The sequence below is a fragment of the Artibeus jamaicensis genome, unplaced genomic scaffold (assembly GCF_021234435.1).
Source record: "Artibeus jamaicensis isolate MK-2021 breed Jamaican fruit bat unplaced genomic scaffold, CSHL_Jam_final contig_760, whole genome shotgun sequence".
Lineage (NCBI taxonomy): Eukaryota > Metazoa > Chordata > Mammalia > Chiroptera > Phyllostomidae > Artibeus > Artibeus jamaicensis.
The window spans coordinates 2,252,451-2,266,593 of record NW_026521955.1 but is presented as its reverse complement, the minus strand read 5'-3'; the positions used below and the strand labels follow the sequence as shown (position 1 = coordinate 2,266,593).

The 14,143-nt window shown below is 33.4% G+C and overlaps 1 protein-coding gene across 10 annotated transcripts in view; it reads right to left on the bottom strand.

The window, feature by feature from the left end:
* The window catches only part of MIPOL1 (mirror-image polydactyly 1), a 310,690-nt gene that overhangs the window by 252,045 nt on the left and 44,502 nt on the right, over window positions 1-14,143 (bottom strand). For all 10 annotated transcript variants that reach the window (XM_037164780.2, XM_053672528.1, XM_053672526.1 and 7 more), the window contains one exon: window positions 12-225. In XM_037164780.2, the coding sequence (XP_037020675.2) occupies window positions 12-225 (214 nt within the window). The remainder of the gene's footprint in view (window positions 1-11; window positions 226-14,143) is intronic.

Here is a 14,143-nt window from a genome sequence, read left to right as displayed (position 1 = left end):
CTGGTACTCACTCGGATTTTTCAGTAGTGCAATAAGAGGTCTCACCACCCAAGTCAGGAAAATTCCTTGATTTCTGCTCTGGCACTTCTATGTCCTCATATGTGGCTTCATTAACTAATTCATTGGACTTCTGATGCAGGCTGCCCTTAGAACTCTCAGTCAGTTGCTCAGTTGGCTGTGTACTTTTATTTCTCCCTGCAGTCTCTTGTTCAATACAATTATGAGCTATTGGAAACAAAACCAAATAAAAGCACATGATAAATAAAACACCGAAGCTATATATTGAATCATTCAAATGAATATTTTTATGGAAAAGAGTACTCTCATAGCTTTAAACATGTATTTATTAGTCTTACTCCTATTGCAATTATGTAAGCATGTACAGTGTGGTTCTGCCATTAATTATTTCCATTCGAAAAGTGAGTGAGCATTTAGGACTGTGGTTTAAGCCCTGGTGGAAGGATGGAATAATTTGAGGAGTTTCTAGAAATCCTACAGCCCAGATTACATCTTGTATTAATTAAAGCAAAATTGCTGGGAGTGGTCAGATGACTCCCACATTCAATCAAACTTAAAAAAAACACTGATATAGATGTATTATTTTCAGATTACTCTTTCCCCTAAATTTTGAAAACTAGGTTTCAATAAGTTAATGATTACAGAAAAGTGATGTTGTACATGGAACTCTGATACCAGACTGCCTGGATCAGAATTCCAGCTTTGCCAAGTGCATTTAACTTTGGGCAACCAACTTAACCCACATACACCTCAGGTCTTGTTTTTAAAATGGGAACATAACAACACTTACCTCAGTTCTTGTGAGGATTAATGAGTTAATACATGCAAAATACTGACACTTGACCTCATGTCTGGCACATCAACATGTTAGCTATTATTTTTGTAAGCATCATCATAATATTATAAAATGAATATAAGAATTATTTTTTACTCCCATTTTACCAGGTATGTATTATACATTAGAGAATCTGTGTTTGCAATATCTGGCTATCTCATAAAAGTTATTTTAAGCTGTAACTAGTAGAAAATAGCTATTTCAAAAGAATAGTGTATATTTGATTTTTTGGAAGAAAATGACACGCACACAAGTACGCAAAACAAACTTTTCCTTGGTAAATCAGGTCAGTAGGCACACTTCCCCACTGTAACATTTCCAGCAGAAACTTCAAAAAGTAGAACTGTAAAAAGCAGGTGAATCTCACCTGTTTACTGATGATGCTGTCTTCGACCTGCCAAACTTAAAATCCTTTTGAGGCAGAGAGAGTACTTTTCAAAATAAAAACAATGGGGCACTTGTAAATAAGGTAGCTCTCACAAAGCACTCTTTTTCTAAGAAAAAAATTTTTTCTTGTACATATGAAATTAGGTATAGCCAGTTAAACCTTCAAGTCCTGGATCTTTATTGGTGGCTGAATCTAGATCAGAAACCATTTCTAGTAAGTTATTCTTTTTTTTTAAAGATTTTTTATTTATTTATCTTTAGAGGGGAAAGGAAGGAGAGAGGGAGAGAACTGGCCTGCAACCCAGGCATGTGCCCTGACTGGGAATCGAACCGTGGTTGCTTGGTTCCCAGGCCTGCGCTCAATCCACTGAGCTACACCAGCCAGGGCTTTCTAGTAAATTATTCTTGATTTTACTTTATTTGAGGAACAGACTGGAAGAATGTGCTATCATTATTACATAATTGTAAGATATCTATAAAATTTCAGTATTATATTCTACTTTGATTTTTAGGTTTCTGCAGATTATTTGCTGCTGCTTGACATTTCAAAATGCTTACTTGGTTGGCTTTGGATGGTTGCCATACTACATTTCTAGAATACACTGGTATTGCTCACATTCAACCCTCCAAACCTGAATGCGAGGATGTTACAAATGGACTCTAAAGAACATCACTATATCATGAACAAACTATGCTTTCCAACACTCACATAGAACTTATAAGTAACTCAAATGAAGTTATAACTAATTACCAAAAGTAATATCAAGTAACAAAAACTGTCTCCAGAGACATATCAAAAAGTAACTATTAGAACCTATACTATTCTCCAGTTTATGAGGTACAAACTCACCAAAAAGTAAAAGGATGGGTCAAACATAAATAACTCCCAGTTGCTTAAGCCAACACTAGACCAACTGCTTAAGAATCAGAGGGCTTGAGTCTTTGACCTGTTTTTGAGACCAAATTGTCACTATCTATAAATTGTCCTATGTTTTTACTGTATTTTTGGGTCTAGTTTATCATCTTTCTCCTTTCAGATTTTTATTCTTAACCCTCCAGTGTTTAGTTTACCCAATTGCTGATATCCATACTTGCTATTCGATTACTTCACTTTACAAGTTTCTCCAACTTCAGCTTGCGTAATGTCAAATTTTGTGATTTGCTGAGTTCTTGGTAAATTACTGCCTTTTCACCTTCAAACTCAGAGGAGAGGTGGGAGCTCCCCAGTAAAAGGGCTCCTCGCTGATCACTCCTGGACTGTAGCAATTATAACCCTAATATCCTCAGCAAGTCCTAACACACTTCTGGATTTCAGTGCTAAGGGTTTAATATTAAGAACACTGTACTGTGTGATTTGGCTCTAACTAAATCTGAATGTTTCTAATCTTGCTTTGTTTTTAGATTCCTAAATATAACTGTTCACCAGACATTTGGACCCTGTGCTACAAATCAGACTGCCCATTCTCTGCTACCAAGACCTTAATTTTACTTATAGTAAAAAAGGCTGGTTTATAAAATTTTCCTTTCTGTGTGGCTTCTTTTAAATTCTTTTCTTAAAGATCTTATTTCTTTATTTGTAGAGAGAGGGAGAGATGGAAAAAGGAAGGGAAACTTCAATGTGTGGTTGCTGCTCACATGCCCCCAACTGGGAACCTGGCCTGCAACCCAGGCATGTGCCCTGACTGGGAAATGAACCAGCCATCTTTTGGTTCACAGGCTGGTGCTCAGTCCACTGAGCCACACCAGCCAGGGCTGCCTGGTTTTTGACAGACTGTTTAACAAATATATTGCTTAAATTTTCTGAATGCTCTCAGTACTCTTCTACTCTGCGTACTGCTTTATCCTACATCAGAATTCAACCATTTGCATAAAAGTTTCACCCCTCTACTTAGTTTATTCATTAATTTAGTACTAATTCATGGAAAATCTACAGTGTGATATGTCCTGTGATAAGCACTAGGAAAACAAGGACAAGTAGGAACCAGACCCTCCCCTCAAGAACTCTGTAGATACTGAGGAAGGTAAACTAATCTAATGATTTCAATATAAGGTGATTAGGAAGGATTCTGCCAGGGCTATAGAGACCAAATACAAAATAAGCCACATATACTGATGCTCATCTGTAAATTCTGGGAAGATTTCACAAAGACATTGTACAAAAGAAAATGATAAGTAGGAAAAGTAGGAATATACAAAGTAATGAACTGCCAAAGGATTTGAGTTAGGAAAGTAAAGAAAAAGTTGACGGACTGTAAGAATAAAAAAAAAAAAACAGGAAGATTAGGAACAGAGGAAAAAGAATAACTTTATGAAAAACATTTTGTGTTAAAGTGAAAAGATATTATAGTCAGAAAGTGAAAATTGCTACAATAAGCAACATGTAAAAACAAAGTCCAAGATGTCGTTAATCTGGGAATGAACAGACTGTTGGTGAAGGTATGTGTAGAGAAGGAAATCAAGGATTCAAGATCATTAAAGCGTCAACTTTGAAGACAAAAGTCATTAGAAAAAAATGGCAAGAAACAGAGGAGAAATGAGAGCCAAATGCAAAAGGCTTCATGCAGAAACCTACACATACACAGTTTTTCTAACATTTGAAAGTAACTTGCAAGCATGTTGCACTCTGATTGTCCAAATCACATTTTAAAATACTACTCTGTTCTGCTGCATCTTGACAAATTGTCTTTACCTATTCCAAGCCCAACTTAAATTCAATTTCTAAGTTAGGACTTTCTCCAACCAAGAGAAGAAAACAGCACTTTGTGACTCTAATTCAGACTTCAGTTATTTTTCCTGAACTTTCCAACCTTGGAGAAAGGTACCGACAACGTGATATTGGGATGAAGCTATTAAAAACTAGTACTTGAACAACAATTTTAAAAATGTGAGAAAAAGAAGTAGAAAAAAGTTAATTGAAGTTATTTTTAAAAGGCTAGTTGAGCTGTTTGTCCAGCATTCAAAAAAGAATTACATAACAAAATATAAACATGTAAGTAAAAAGATGAAACAAAAAGTGAAGTTATGAGTCTGTCTTACATGCTAGTCAATTAGATAAATGTTTAAAAGAACACATTCACTTCTGAATAAAACTCTTATCTGTAGGCGGATGAAAACTTAAAACAATTCTATTGATTCCTCTCTCTTGTAAGTTTTAAAATGGAAACTCTATAATCTTCTTTAGTAATTTGCTTCTAATCAATGTCATTGTTCACTGTTTCACCATTAAGACTATTACTACTTAAATACATTTCTCTATTTAGTTAGAGAATAAATTAGCAATCTCTTCATAATTTCTAAGTGTATGAGGTGTTTCTTTCCTCAGAGTTAACAGTAAATTTTTTTATGATGACTATCAGTCCCTTCATTTATTTGGTTTTATACAGGCACACTGTATTATTTGGACCTAAGAATTTGACCACTTCAAACCAAATACATTCCCCAATTTCTGCCATTACTATGCTACTACTGCCATGTAAATCTACCCTGTGGCCATCTGAAACTGATGATGTAGAGACGACTACTAGGTGTTCCTCAATGGCACCTGCAGCTACTACTAGAGGCAGTTTATTCACTTGGGCAAAATGGGTGGATTTAGTGAAGATATTTTTTGGAATTGATACTTAACACATGTGCCTAGGTAAGCTGCAACATATGCTTTGAAAACTGCGTATCTCTCTAATGACCTTCATGCTGTCTCTAATGGACCATTTTCATGATCTAACAAACTCTCTCTTTACTTTTGGAGGTATCAGTATTGCCAACTACCTTACAGCCTTGTGATTCAATTCTCAATTTCTCGGTCTAGAAAATTAGCAGTATTATATATACCTTTCCATATTTTAGAAACAAAAACTTTAGGATCCCCTTTGAGTTCAATTCTCCGGACAATTATACATTAGTCAATGTATAATATACTCAGCTGAATTGATGCTACCCAAGAAATCATGACTCGTGACCAAAAGTAACTGTTATTTCACAACTACTATACAGAAGTGAGGAGGTGGCTAGAATCAAATGGGGATTCTTAGAGGCTGGGAAATTCTATTCTGTCTGGCTTTGTAAATAGTTTGTGACAACTGGTATCTGTGTAAACGGATTTGATGGTCCCCTGGCGGGGGGGTCAATGCTGTTTACAGAGCTGTTTCTTCAGAGTGGTTGAGCTAGAATTGTCTCTAGGGATCTACTGGGGTTACTCAGAATAGCAAAGTCCCAGCTACCTGAGAGCTCACTTGTAAAAAAAGAGAAAGAGAACAGAAGTACTGTAGGCAGGTACATTTAACTAACTAGGCAAGTGCATTTAAATAAATATATCTCTCGCTCCTTCAGATGCAGGTGCTATTAAGATAAATTTGTATCTAAAAGGAACCAAAAAGGAGGCAATTTGTTAATGTGCTCTCTGACACTTGCTAACACAATTGGTCACCACTTTCTTAAACTTTTTTTTTGGAAAGATTACTACTTAGATGTAGCTAGCATCTCATTTCACAAATATAAAAAGAATTAAAACCTTCATGTTTATTGCTTCTTTCTTTTGTATACTGTCCATCACCAAATTATTTAAGAACATCAAAATATATAAAATATTTTTACTATTAAGTAGGTGTAAATGTGATATGATAATGGGATTACTATAATGAACCCATATTTTAAATAAAAGATGTCTTTTCCCCAATGGTTAAGATTTTTTAAATGAATATTAGTTTCAACATAATCAGAGCAACAGTATCAGTTAGTGGCTTCTAATAATGTCAACCAATTCCTTAAATAAATGTAGGTTATCTATTAATATGTATGTGTATACAGATACTGCTTATTTCTTCTACTAAATATTTTTAACTACTTGTTTCTTTTTTATGGGAGGGAGGTTTTGCTTTACATATAGGCATATGTGAGCTTTTCCCCCAAAACATAAAAGACATTAGAAACTTCCACCATAGGACAGTGATCCTACCTAACAGAGTGTGTACAAGAGAAGAGTCAGACCTTCCAACTAGAACACCGCTGTATTTAGATCTTCCAAGCAGAACCACAGTGCATGGGCTCTGAAGACAGATTCAGGGTTTTATTTTATTTTATTTTATTTTGGGGATTAAAAAAAATTTTTAATTGTTGTTCAAGTACAGTTTTCTGCCTTTTATTCTGGCTCTACCACATAGGCTGTGTGACTTTTAGAAAATTACTTAACCTGTCATCAACTTCCCCATCAATAAAAAGTATATAATATTGCAACCACTTCACAAGGTTATGAGGACTACTTAAATCATACAATCCCTTAGAAAAGTGTCAGCACAGAATTCACATGCAATAAATGTTATTATTATCTGTGAAAATCTGTTTTGCTAAAAGCAAAATACTCATTAAACTATAGTAAGAATAAGTAATAAGATATAATAAGAAAAAATTCTTATTAAAACATCGGAAGACATAGACATGGAAAATAAAATGCTACATCATTCAATGAGAGAAACATAATAAATAGAAACAAAAAGGTTAAAACCTGTAATTAATAAATAGTGGTTTAATAAAGTTCATTTCTGATTATACAACAAATAAATTACAGAAATAATAGGACTTCAAAATTTTAAAATCCTGACATTACAGAAGATCCTGAAAAACAATGCAATCCCACTGATATAAAAATAATAGTACAATTCTGTAAATTCAGTCCCAAATCTGGCAAATAAGAAATGCAAATAGCATGTTTCTGAGATACAATTTGAGCACTCACTCTACTGGCATATCATATTAGATATAATAAGGATCACAGCTAGTAGATCACAGCTGTTTATTATTATTCACAGATTTTTAATTTAGGAGCCATAGGAAATTAAGTAACTTTCGGATTCTTGACTTAAAAAATGCAAACTTATTATCTAGAAACTGTATATTCCCTCAGGAGTTTAAAACAATTTTTTTTTGGTTGAACAGCCATAAGAAGAAAAAAAAGTTCATTTTGATTCATCTATATACTCATTTCCCACATCTCAAGTATGCATAACTCCATTGGCTGCCATGTGAAAGCACAGATGGATGTGGCTGTAAGATACTGACATAGGTTTTATAAAGGTTTATAAAGCTGGAATGCCATGAAACCTGTCAATATCACAAAATCACTTGGACATGAGGGCAAGATATTTAAAATGAACTACATCCTTTACATTCTTATGCATGGCTGTATATCTAGATAAACATGTCAAAATGAAGTGGTAATGAAGCCATTTAATCTTTTATTAAGATAATTCAATGACTTAGAATATCACGTTAAAAATTCTCTACTGGTTAGTCGTGGAAATCACTGAAACTTTGTTACTTGTTTCATTATAAAAAGGCTATTTGAAGTGGTGTCACTGCACCAAAATTAAATTTTAAAGTTTTTGTTTCAATGAATCTCAAATAGTTATGAACATATCAATATTCATTCATTTTATAGCAAAAGAGGTCAGATTTCTGTGTAAAAACTAAGTGCACTGTAATGTTTCAGCTTTTAAATTTTAACATCCTTTCTTCTAGGCCATGAACACAGTATAATAATGTAATCTCCTAAAGCTTAGGCTACCTAACTTATTAACATATGACATGAAATAAAGCTTTGTAAAACTTTTATCACCCTATTTAAAACATAACAAATATTACTGAGGCTGAAATGATTGTGAAAACTTGACTACCTAAAACCTGACTACCTAACACAGTAATCATTATTCTTGTTGTCTTCTAGTGATCTGAATTATTTGGCTACTTACTATATATTCCTAACCTTTCTCAATTTTTCTTACTATAAGAATAAGTTGTATAAAGCAATTAAAAATATAAATGAACTAGGTAAACTTAAACTTCTACAACTTCAAGTAAAATAGGATTCATAATTATGTAAGTTTTAAGTATGAATACATACCAACTGTCCACGTATTCAACAATTTCATAAATCATTTACAGAAGGCAATTTTTCCAATAACAAGTAAAAAGAGAAAAAAACAGATTTTCTTTATATCTGCCTTTCATTTTACTACGAGCACTTTTAGATTTGTAAAACAAAATAGAAGAATCACCAGGCAGATACTAAGGGGAAATCGCTGAAACACAGTGAGTTCTAATGGATGAATGATTGTGTTTGGTCTTTTGAAACTTTGAAGTATAGGTAAGTCTTGATCACACAAATTAATAAATCCTAAAGCTGGAGTTAACAATAACCATTACACCCAAATTCTGCAGCTTAGCCCAGCCAATTTTTCAAAAGGTCAGGTTGTGAACTGGAGAAGATCAGGGAGGTCCACCGCATAGCTTTGTTGCCAGGCATCTCTCGTCTGGATTGTTGCAGGCATTTATTAGTATTCGTCAGCAGACTCAACAGAGCAAACAAGAAATTCAAGCACGAATAATAAAATGAAATGCTGCTATATAACCCTTTGTCATTCAGCAAATATGGGACTTTTTAGCTACATTGTTCCTAAACCTGGGTTACTACTTTAATTTTTCTCCACAGTGCTGGCTGAATGAGTATGCATGTGTGTTAAATGCAGAGCTCCCCTAACAACTGCAGGACTGCCATTTAATCTGTTGGTAGATGGACCATTTCCTGTGGGAACCCTAGCTATGATTTCCAGATCCACCAAATAAATCTCAGATTAAGATTCCAAATGAAACCTGCCTTTGGCAGATAAAAAATGTCAAGATGGATATAAACAGTAAAATTATAAATTATCTAGGTGTTGCATGACAAACCAATGTTCAATTTTTTTTTGTTGACATGCACCCAGATATCAAAACTATATGAGACATTCATCAAATGTCACACTTTTACAATATCGGAGGCATCATTAAAACTGTTTGACTAAGGACCTCAAAGTGTTTAAGCAGTAGCTCGAAAGTATATTTGTGCAAAGTAGAAGAATAAATTTACATATCAGCAGCAGCTCATAAGGGATGGGTAAATATTCTGTTTATCTCTCATTGTAATTCAGGTTACTTTAAATACAAGGTTTTAGGAAATCATTATACTTTATATGGCATCATTACATAACTTTCTATGCAAATGATGTGTGCTTTATTTGAATTCACCACTTCTTTTTCAGGAAAAAAAAAGCATAAAAGAAAAGGTAAAATGCCCATTTCATTAATCAACTGTGCCTACTCTACCAGTGTTGTATTAGTCAATTACACTATAGCATCATCAGCTCCTCGTTAGTTAGTATTTTTAACTTTTTAAAAAAGCATTAAATTCCTGAGACCACAAAAAAGGCCTGAGAAAAATGTCTATTTGTTTTCTTTAAAATAATGTGTTTATTTCAAATGACTTGGCAGAGGGGCAGAGACTAAAAAAAGAAAGGTAATAAAGGACCAATACAGAGCATCTCAGGGAGCAAATGGCCTATTAAAAATGCAGAGGAAGTCCCTGATTCTAGATTCTACTGTGTTCTCAGGAGATCAAGGACTGCATTTTTTAATGAAAATTTTTGTTTTGTCTTTGCTCTTCTTACCTGGACTAATGCAGTCTTGTCCCCGCTTAAACTCTCTACTAGTGGCTTATAAATTATAGGCAATGAAGGTTTCTCAAAGGAAACAATCAGATTTGCTGAGCTGAAATCATTAGTTTTTAACCTTCAACTCTTAAAAGCAATTGAGGAAATGGCTTCACTGACAAATTTTGCAACATTTTAAAATCAAAAATACATTTGAATTGCAAATACTTCACATTAACCTATAGAAAGAATACAGATATTCTACATTCCACACTCAAACGTTAGAATTTATACAAAGGCCTGAATCTGTAAGGACTACGTATTTGTTCTGTCTTTCCTATCATATTCCCCCCAATATATGTGCTGGTTCAAGCAAATTAATGCTGAATAAACCCTACCTATCCCGATTTGTAAGGAATCAACATTAACCTGAAATTTTTGAACACTGGGGGGATGGGCATAAAAAATAGGACACCAATGAAGAAATAAATAAGGATATCTCATGCTTGACTTTTATTATAATTCTATACTAAAAATGTTCAAAACCAATAAACATTACTATACCTTAGAGTACATCAATTACCACAGGTATGGCCAGTAAAACTATTAAGAAGGAGAATTTAATTTTTATTAAAAATGTTAAATTTGCAAAAACTAATACTATCTCTACAAGTATAATTTTATCAATATAAACCGGTTACTTTGAACTTTATACCCACTAGCATCCTGAATTTAAAGTACCAAAAAGTTTCAATGTGTAATGGCTAGAATCACTCAAAAAATAAAAATGAAAGTCAAAATAAAATTTTCTAAAATGATTACTTTTGCCATATGTTGTCAGCACAGTTTTACCATTTGCTGACAGATTATCAATTTTACCCAAAAGCTACAGATCAGAATATTTTAATTCAATCATTTAGACTACAAAAATCTATGAAACCCAATTTCAAAATTTTATAGTCTAAATTATTCCATTTGCTTTTCTATAAAACCCAAGAAAAAAATAACAACATAAAAAGACAAAACAAAGAAAAACCATATCTAAAACTTTTCCCAAAAAGATGAAAATATTGTCCTACATGGCAAGTTTTGATTAACACACACACACAGACCCACACACACACTGGGACTATCTGGTAACTCCCCGTAAGTATTTTATTCGACTATCAAATGTATTTAAAAACTAAAGTAGTGAGTAACTGAAGTAAATGTAGTCACATCAGTCTGACTCTACAGCCAGTCGACATGGACCATCTGTGTAAATGGCCATAAATTCAGCCTATAGGCGTGTATCCATTCAGAGCTGCGAATCAACAAAATGCTGATGTACACTCAGGACTTTATATTTAAAGTAACCACACTAAAAGTGACATACATAGTCACTATGGAGAGCACAACACTCACCTCAAATAAACTGAAACTCTAATTTCTAGAACACCGAAGATTCAATGTTGTAACACTTGTATTGTACACATGCGTTCCATGAAGTGCTCTGGCGCGAAGGAGCCACAGCCAGGGTAAAGGAGGACTTTTATCAAAGAGCTCAGAATCTTAAGGATAAAGAATTTAAAACACTGCAAAAACTTTTGAAAAATCCATGTAGTATTTTTTTCTATTTCAAAAAAATATTCATATTTTTGTGGCCACAAATAAATTTGCAAGAGCTTGTATACTTAAAGTAAACTTGAGTTTCCATAAATCAAAGAAATAGTCGCAGGTTGTACAAAGAGAAGATCATATCAATACCTTAGAAATAGGGGAGAAGTAGTTCTATGAAAAAGTGAATTTGCCATTTTTCATGCTTACTCTCCTTACCAATTATTATTTTTCCAGAATTAATAAAGCAACAAAGGTAGAGTAAGAATTCTACAGGGACAGTATGACTGACCTAATTTAAAACACTCTAAATTTAATTACAAGAGATAAAGAGTCCTATCATTGCTCAAACATTCCCCCTACTAAGGATGTATGGGCAGGTTCATCAAATGCAGCCACAGCCCCACGGCTGTGGGGGTGTGGACAGCAGGGAGGCTGCATGTAGGTTAAGGAGTCAGGTGTGTGACCGGAGGGAACTCTGTCCTTTTCACTTAATTTTGCTGTGAACTTAAAACTGCTCTATAAATAAAATCTATTTTAAAAACTGCCAAACATGTAATTTTGGCATATATTTACAAATGTAATTTGTGTAAGAAATGACAAATCTCAAAATACAGTTCATAACGAACTTTATAGCCAGTTGGAAAACTAAGTTGCCCTCGTAAATATTTGTTTCTTCATTGCCCTTTCCTACCAAGGCCAAGAGTGGTATCAGAATCACTCATATCAAGCTTAAAAATAAAGACACTTAGAATCCCATTTACTCTAATAAATTTATTTAAAGTAAGAGAATTTTTATAAATAAAACAAGATAACCTCGATCATTCTTTTAAGAGTTGTCTTGGCATTTCCTCTCAAAATGCGTTGATCCTTGCTGGCCACCTGCTAGTAGCCCTAAAACCACTCTCTCAGTATTCGACGTGGTCATACACAACAAGCTCCCACGTACTCTATTAAGTTAGATACTACAGAGATGAATGGTAAATTTAATCAGACCTCTGAAAAGTTATTTTTTAACTCCTCTATGGCATATGGGAAATTGTACAAATGCATCCTTGAATTCACTTGCCCAAAGGAAAAGGTCTAAAGATTTTTATTGCAGTTGGAATTTCAATACAACGAAAATTAGATTCTGCCCTAAAGAAATATTATTGATTTTATACTCTATTGTATTAAATATAAATATACTAAATATGAGTTAGCCTACTTTGGAAAAAATCAAGTTTCTGATAATGGTCTGTGAGCATTATATTTGAAGAGAACAGACCTCATAAAACCAATAATAACTATTTCAAATACTGTTATTTATGTTTCCTAATACTTTTAAAGCTTTTTTTATATACCTACTTTCACAACGGATGAAATAACAATGACAAAACCAGCACCATTTATTTAGGCCCTGTAAAAGAGGTCAACAATCTTTTCTTTTTCATCTGTCAAAACCATGATCAGCCCGGGCCGGCATTTAAAAGCATGCTAGATGTTTTCCTACGGATGTCTTCTTTTACAAAATGCTTGCAAATCATGAAAGAGTTTTAGATATAGTTCAATTACAGAACAACAGTTGGACAGAAGGCAAAAAGAACACAGACTTTGAGAAGACAGGAAGATAAATGAAGCAGCCACAAGAGAGGCTGACGGTGGCGTGCAGGTTGCCAATGCCAAGGAGAAACAAACAGAACTCTGACTCAATGAGAAACTAATAAGGCACTTACCAAGTTACCTTTTGCTACGTTTTAGTTTTAATTATTTATTTTGTATGGTAGAAAAACCATAAGAATCATGGCTACAAAAGGTAATTCTTAGGTCAATTCTAAAATAAAGAGGACATTTGCTTTTTACCTAAATTCAGCAAGATAAGATTCTTTTGATATTTGCTAGCCTCCGATAAAACACAACATGTAAGGACTCAATTAATACAAGCAGTTCGGAGGTAGTTTTTTTTTATCTCAAATTACAAATGAGTATGATTTAGACTCATGCTTACTTTTTAAACTTAACAGAAAATAGTATTAAGATGATTATATTTAAATTGAGATGATACCTAAGTGAAAATAACTACTCTGTAACATGAAATACATATTAAATATAAGTTACTAAAATAAAAAACCTAAAAATAACTTTGAAGAAATCACAATATTGAAAGGTTTTTGTCTGAAAACCTTTGTTCAAGCTGAATGATTCTTACCTTCAGTTGGCAAGAAATATTTAAAGGAGAGCAGACTTAATACTTAATTTGGGTAGGCATAGTAACCTTTTTTAACCTTTCTTAGGGAACACTGACCCCTAAAGGTTCTAAACTTAAATATGTTTTACAATATTCTATATTTAACTGGCATCCAGACCTCATATTTATCTATATTACTGTAGGTATGTATGTTTATGGCATACATATTTATTCATAAGTAATATGCAAGCTATTTCCAATCGATTGTTGTGTACTATAGAACTATGTTTCTACTTATTTAAAAAAACACCCCCAGATTTAATATCAAAAACATGTACAAAGTTCTTACACTATTTTAATTAATTACTCAAAAGGAATTTTTGACCCCCATGCCTTTTTCTCATTAAGTAAATCAGTAAATGCTAAAAAGGGCTAACCAACCAATCACATAATAAATAGTTCTTTCTGAAGGCTAACTTTATACATATATACTTTGATTATGACCTCTCGTTTTTTTCTTAAAAAGCAGAAAAAAATAATCTTAAAAGAAAAAATTTTCGCAAAACGGCATTTACTTCTTAAGAAGAAGATGTTACTACCGCTCACTTGGCAACACACATTTATTCATTCACTCACATGTTGCTTCCATCAGCTGAAAATTTCCTTCACTCAGGTTTGTTTGTT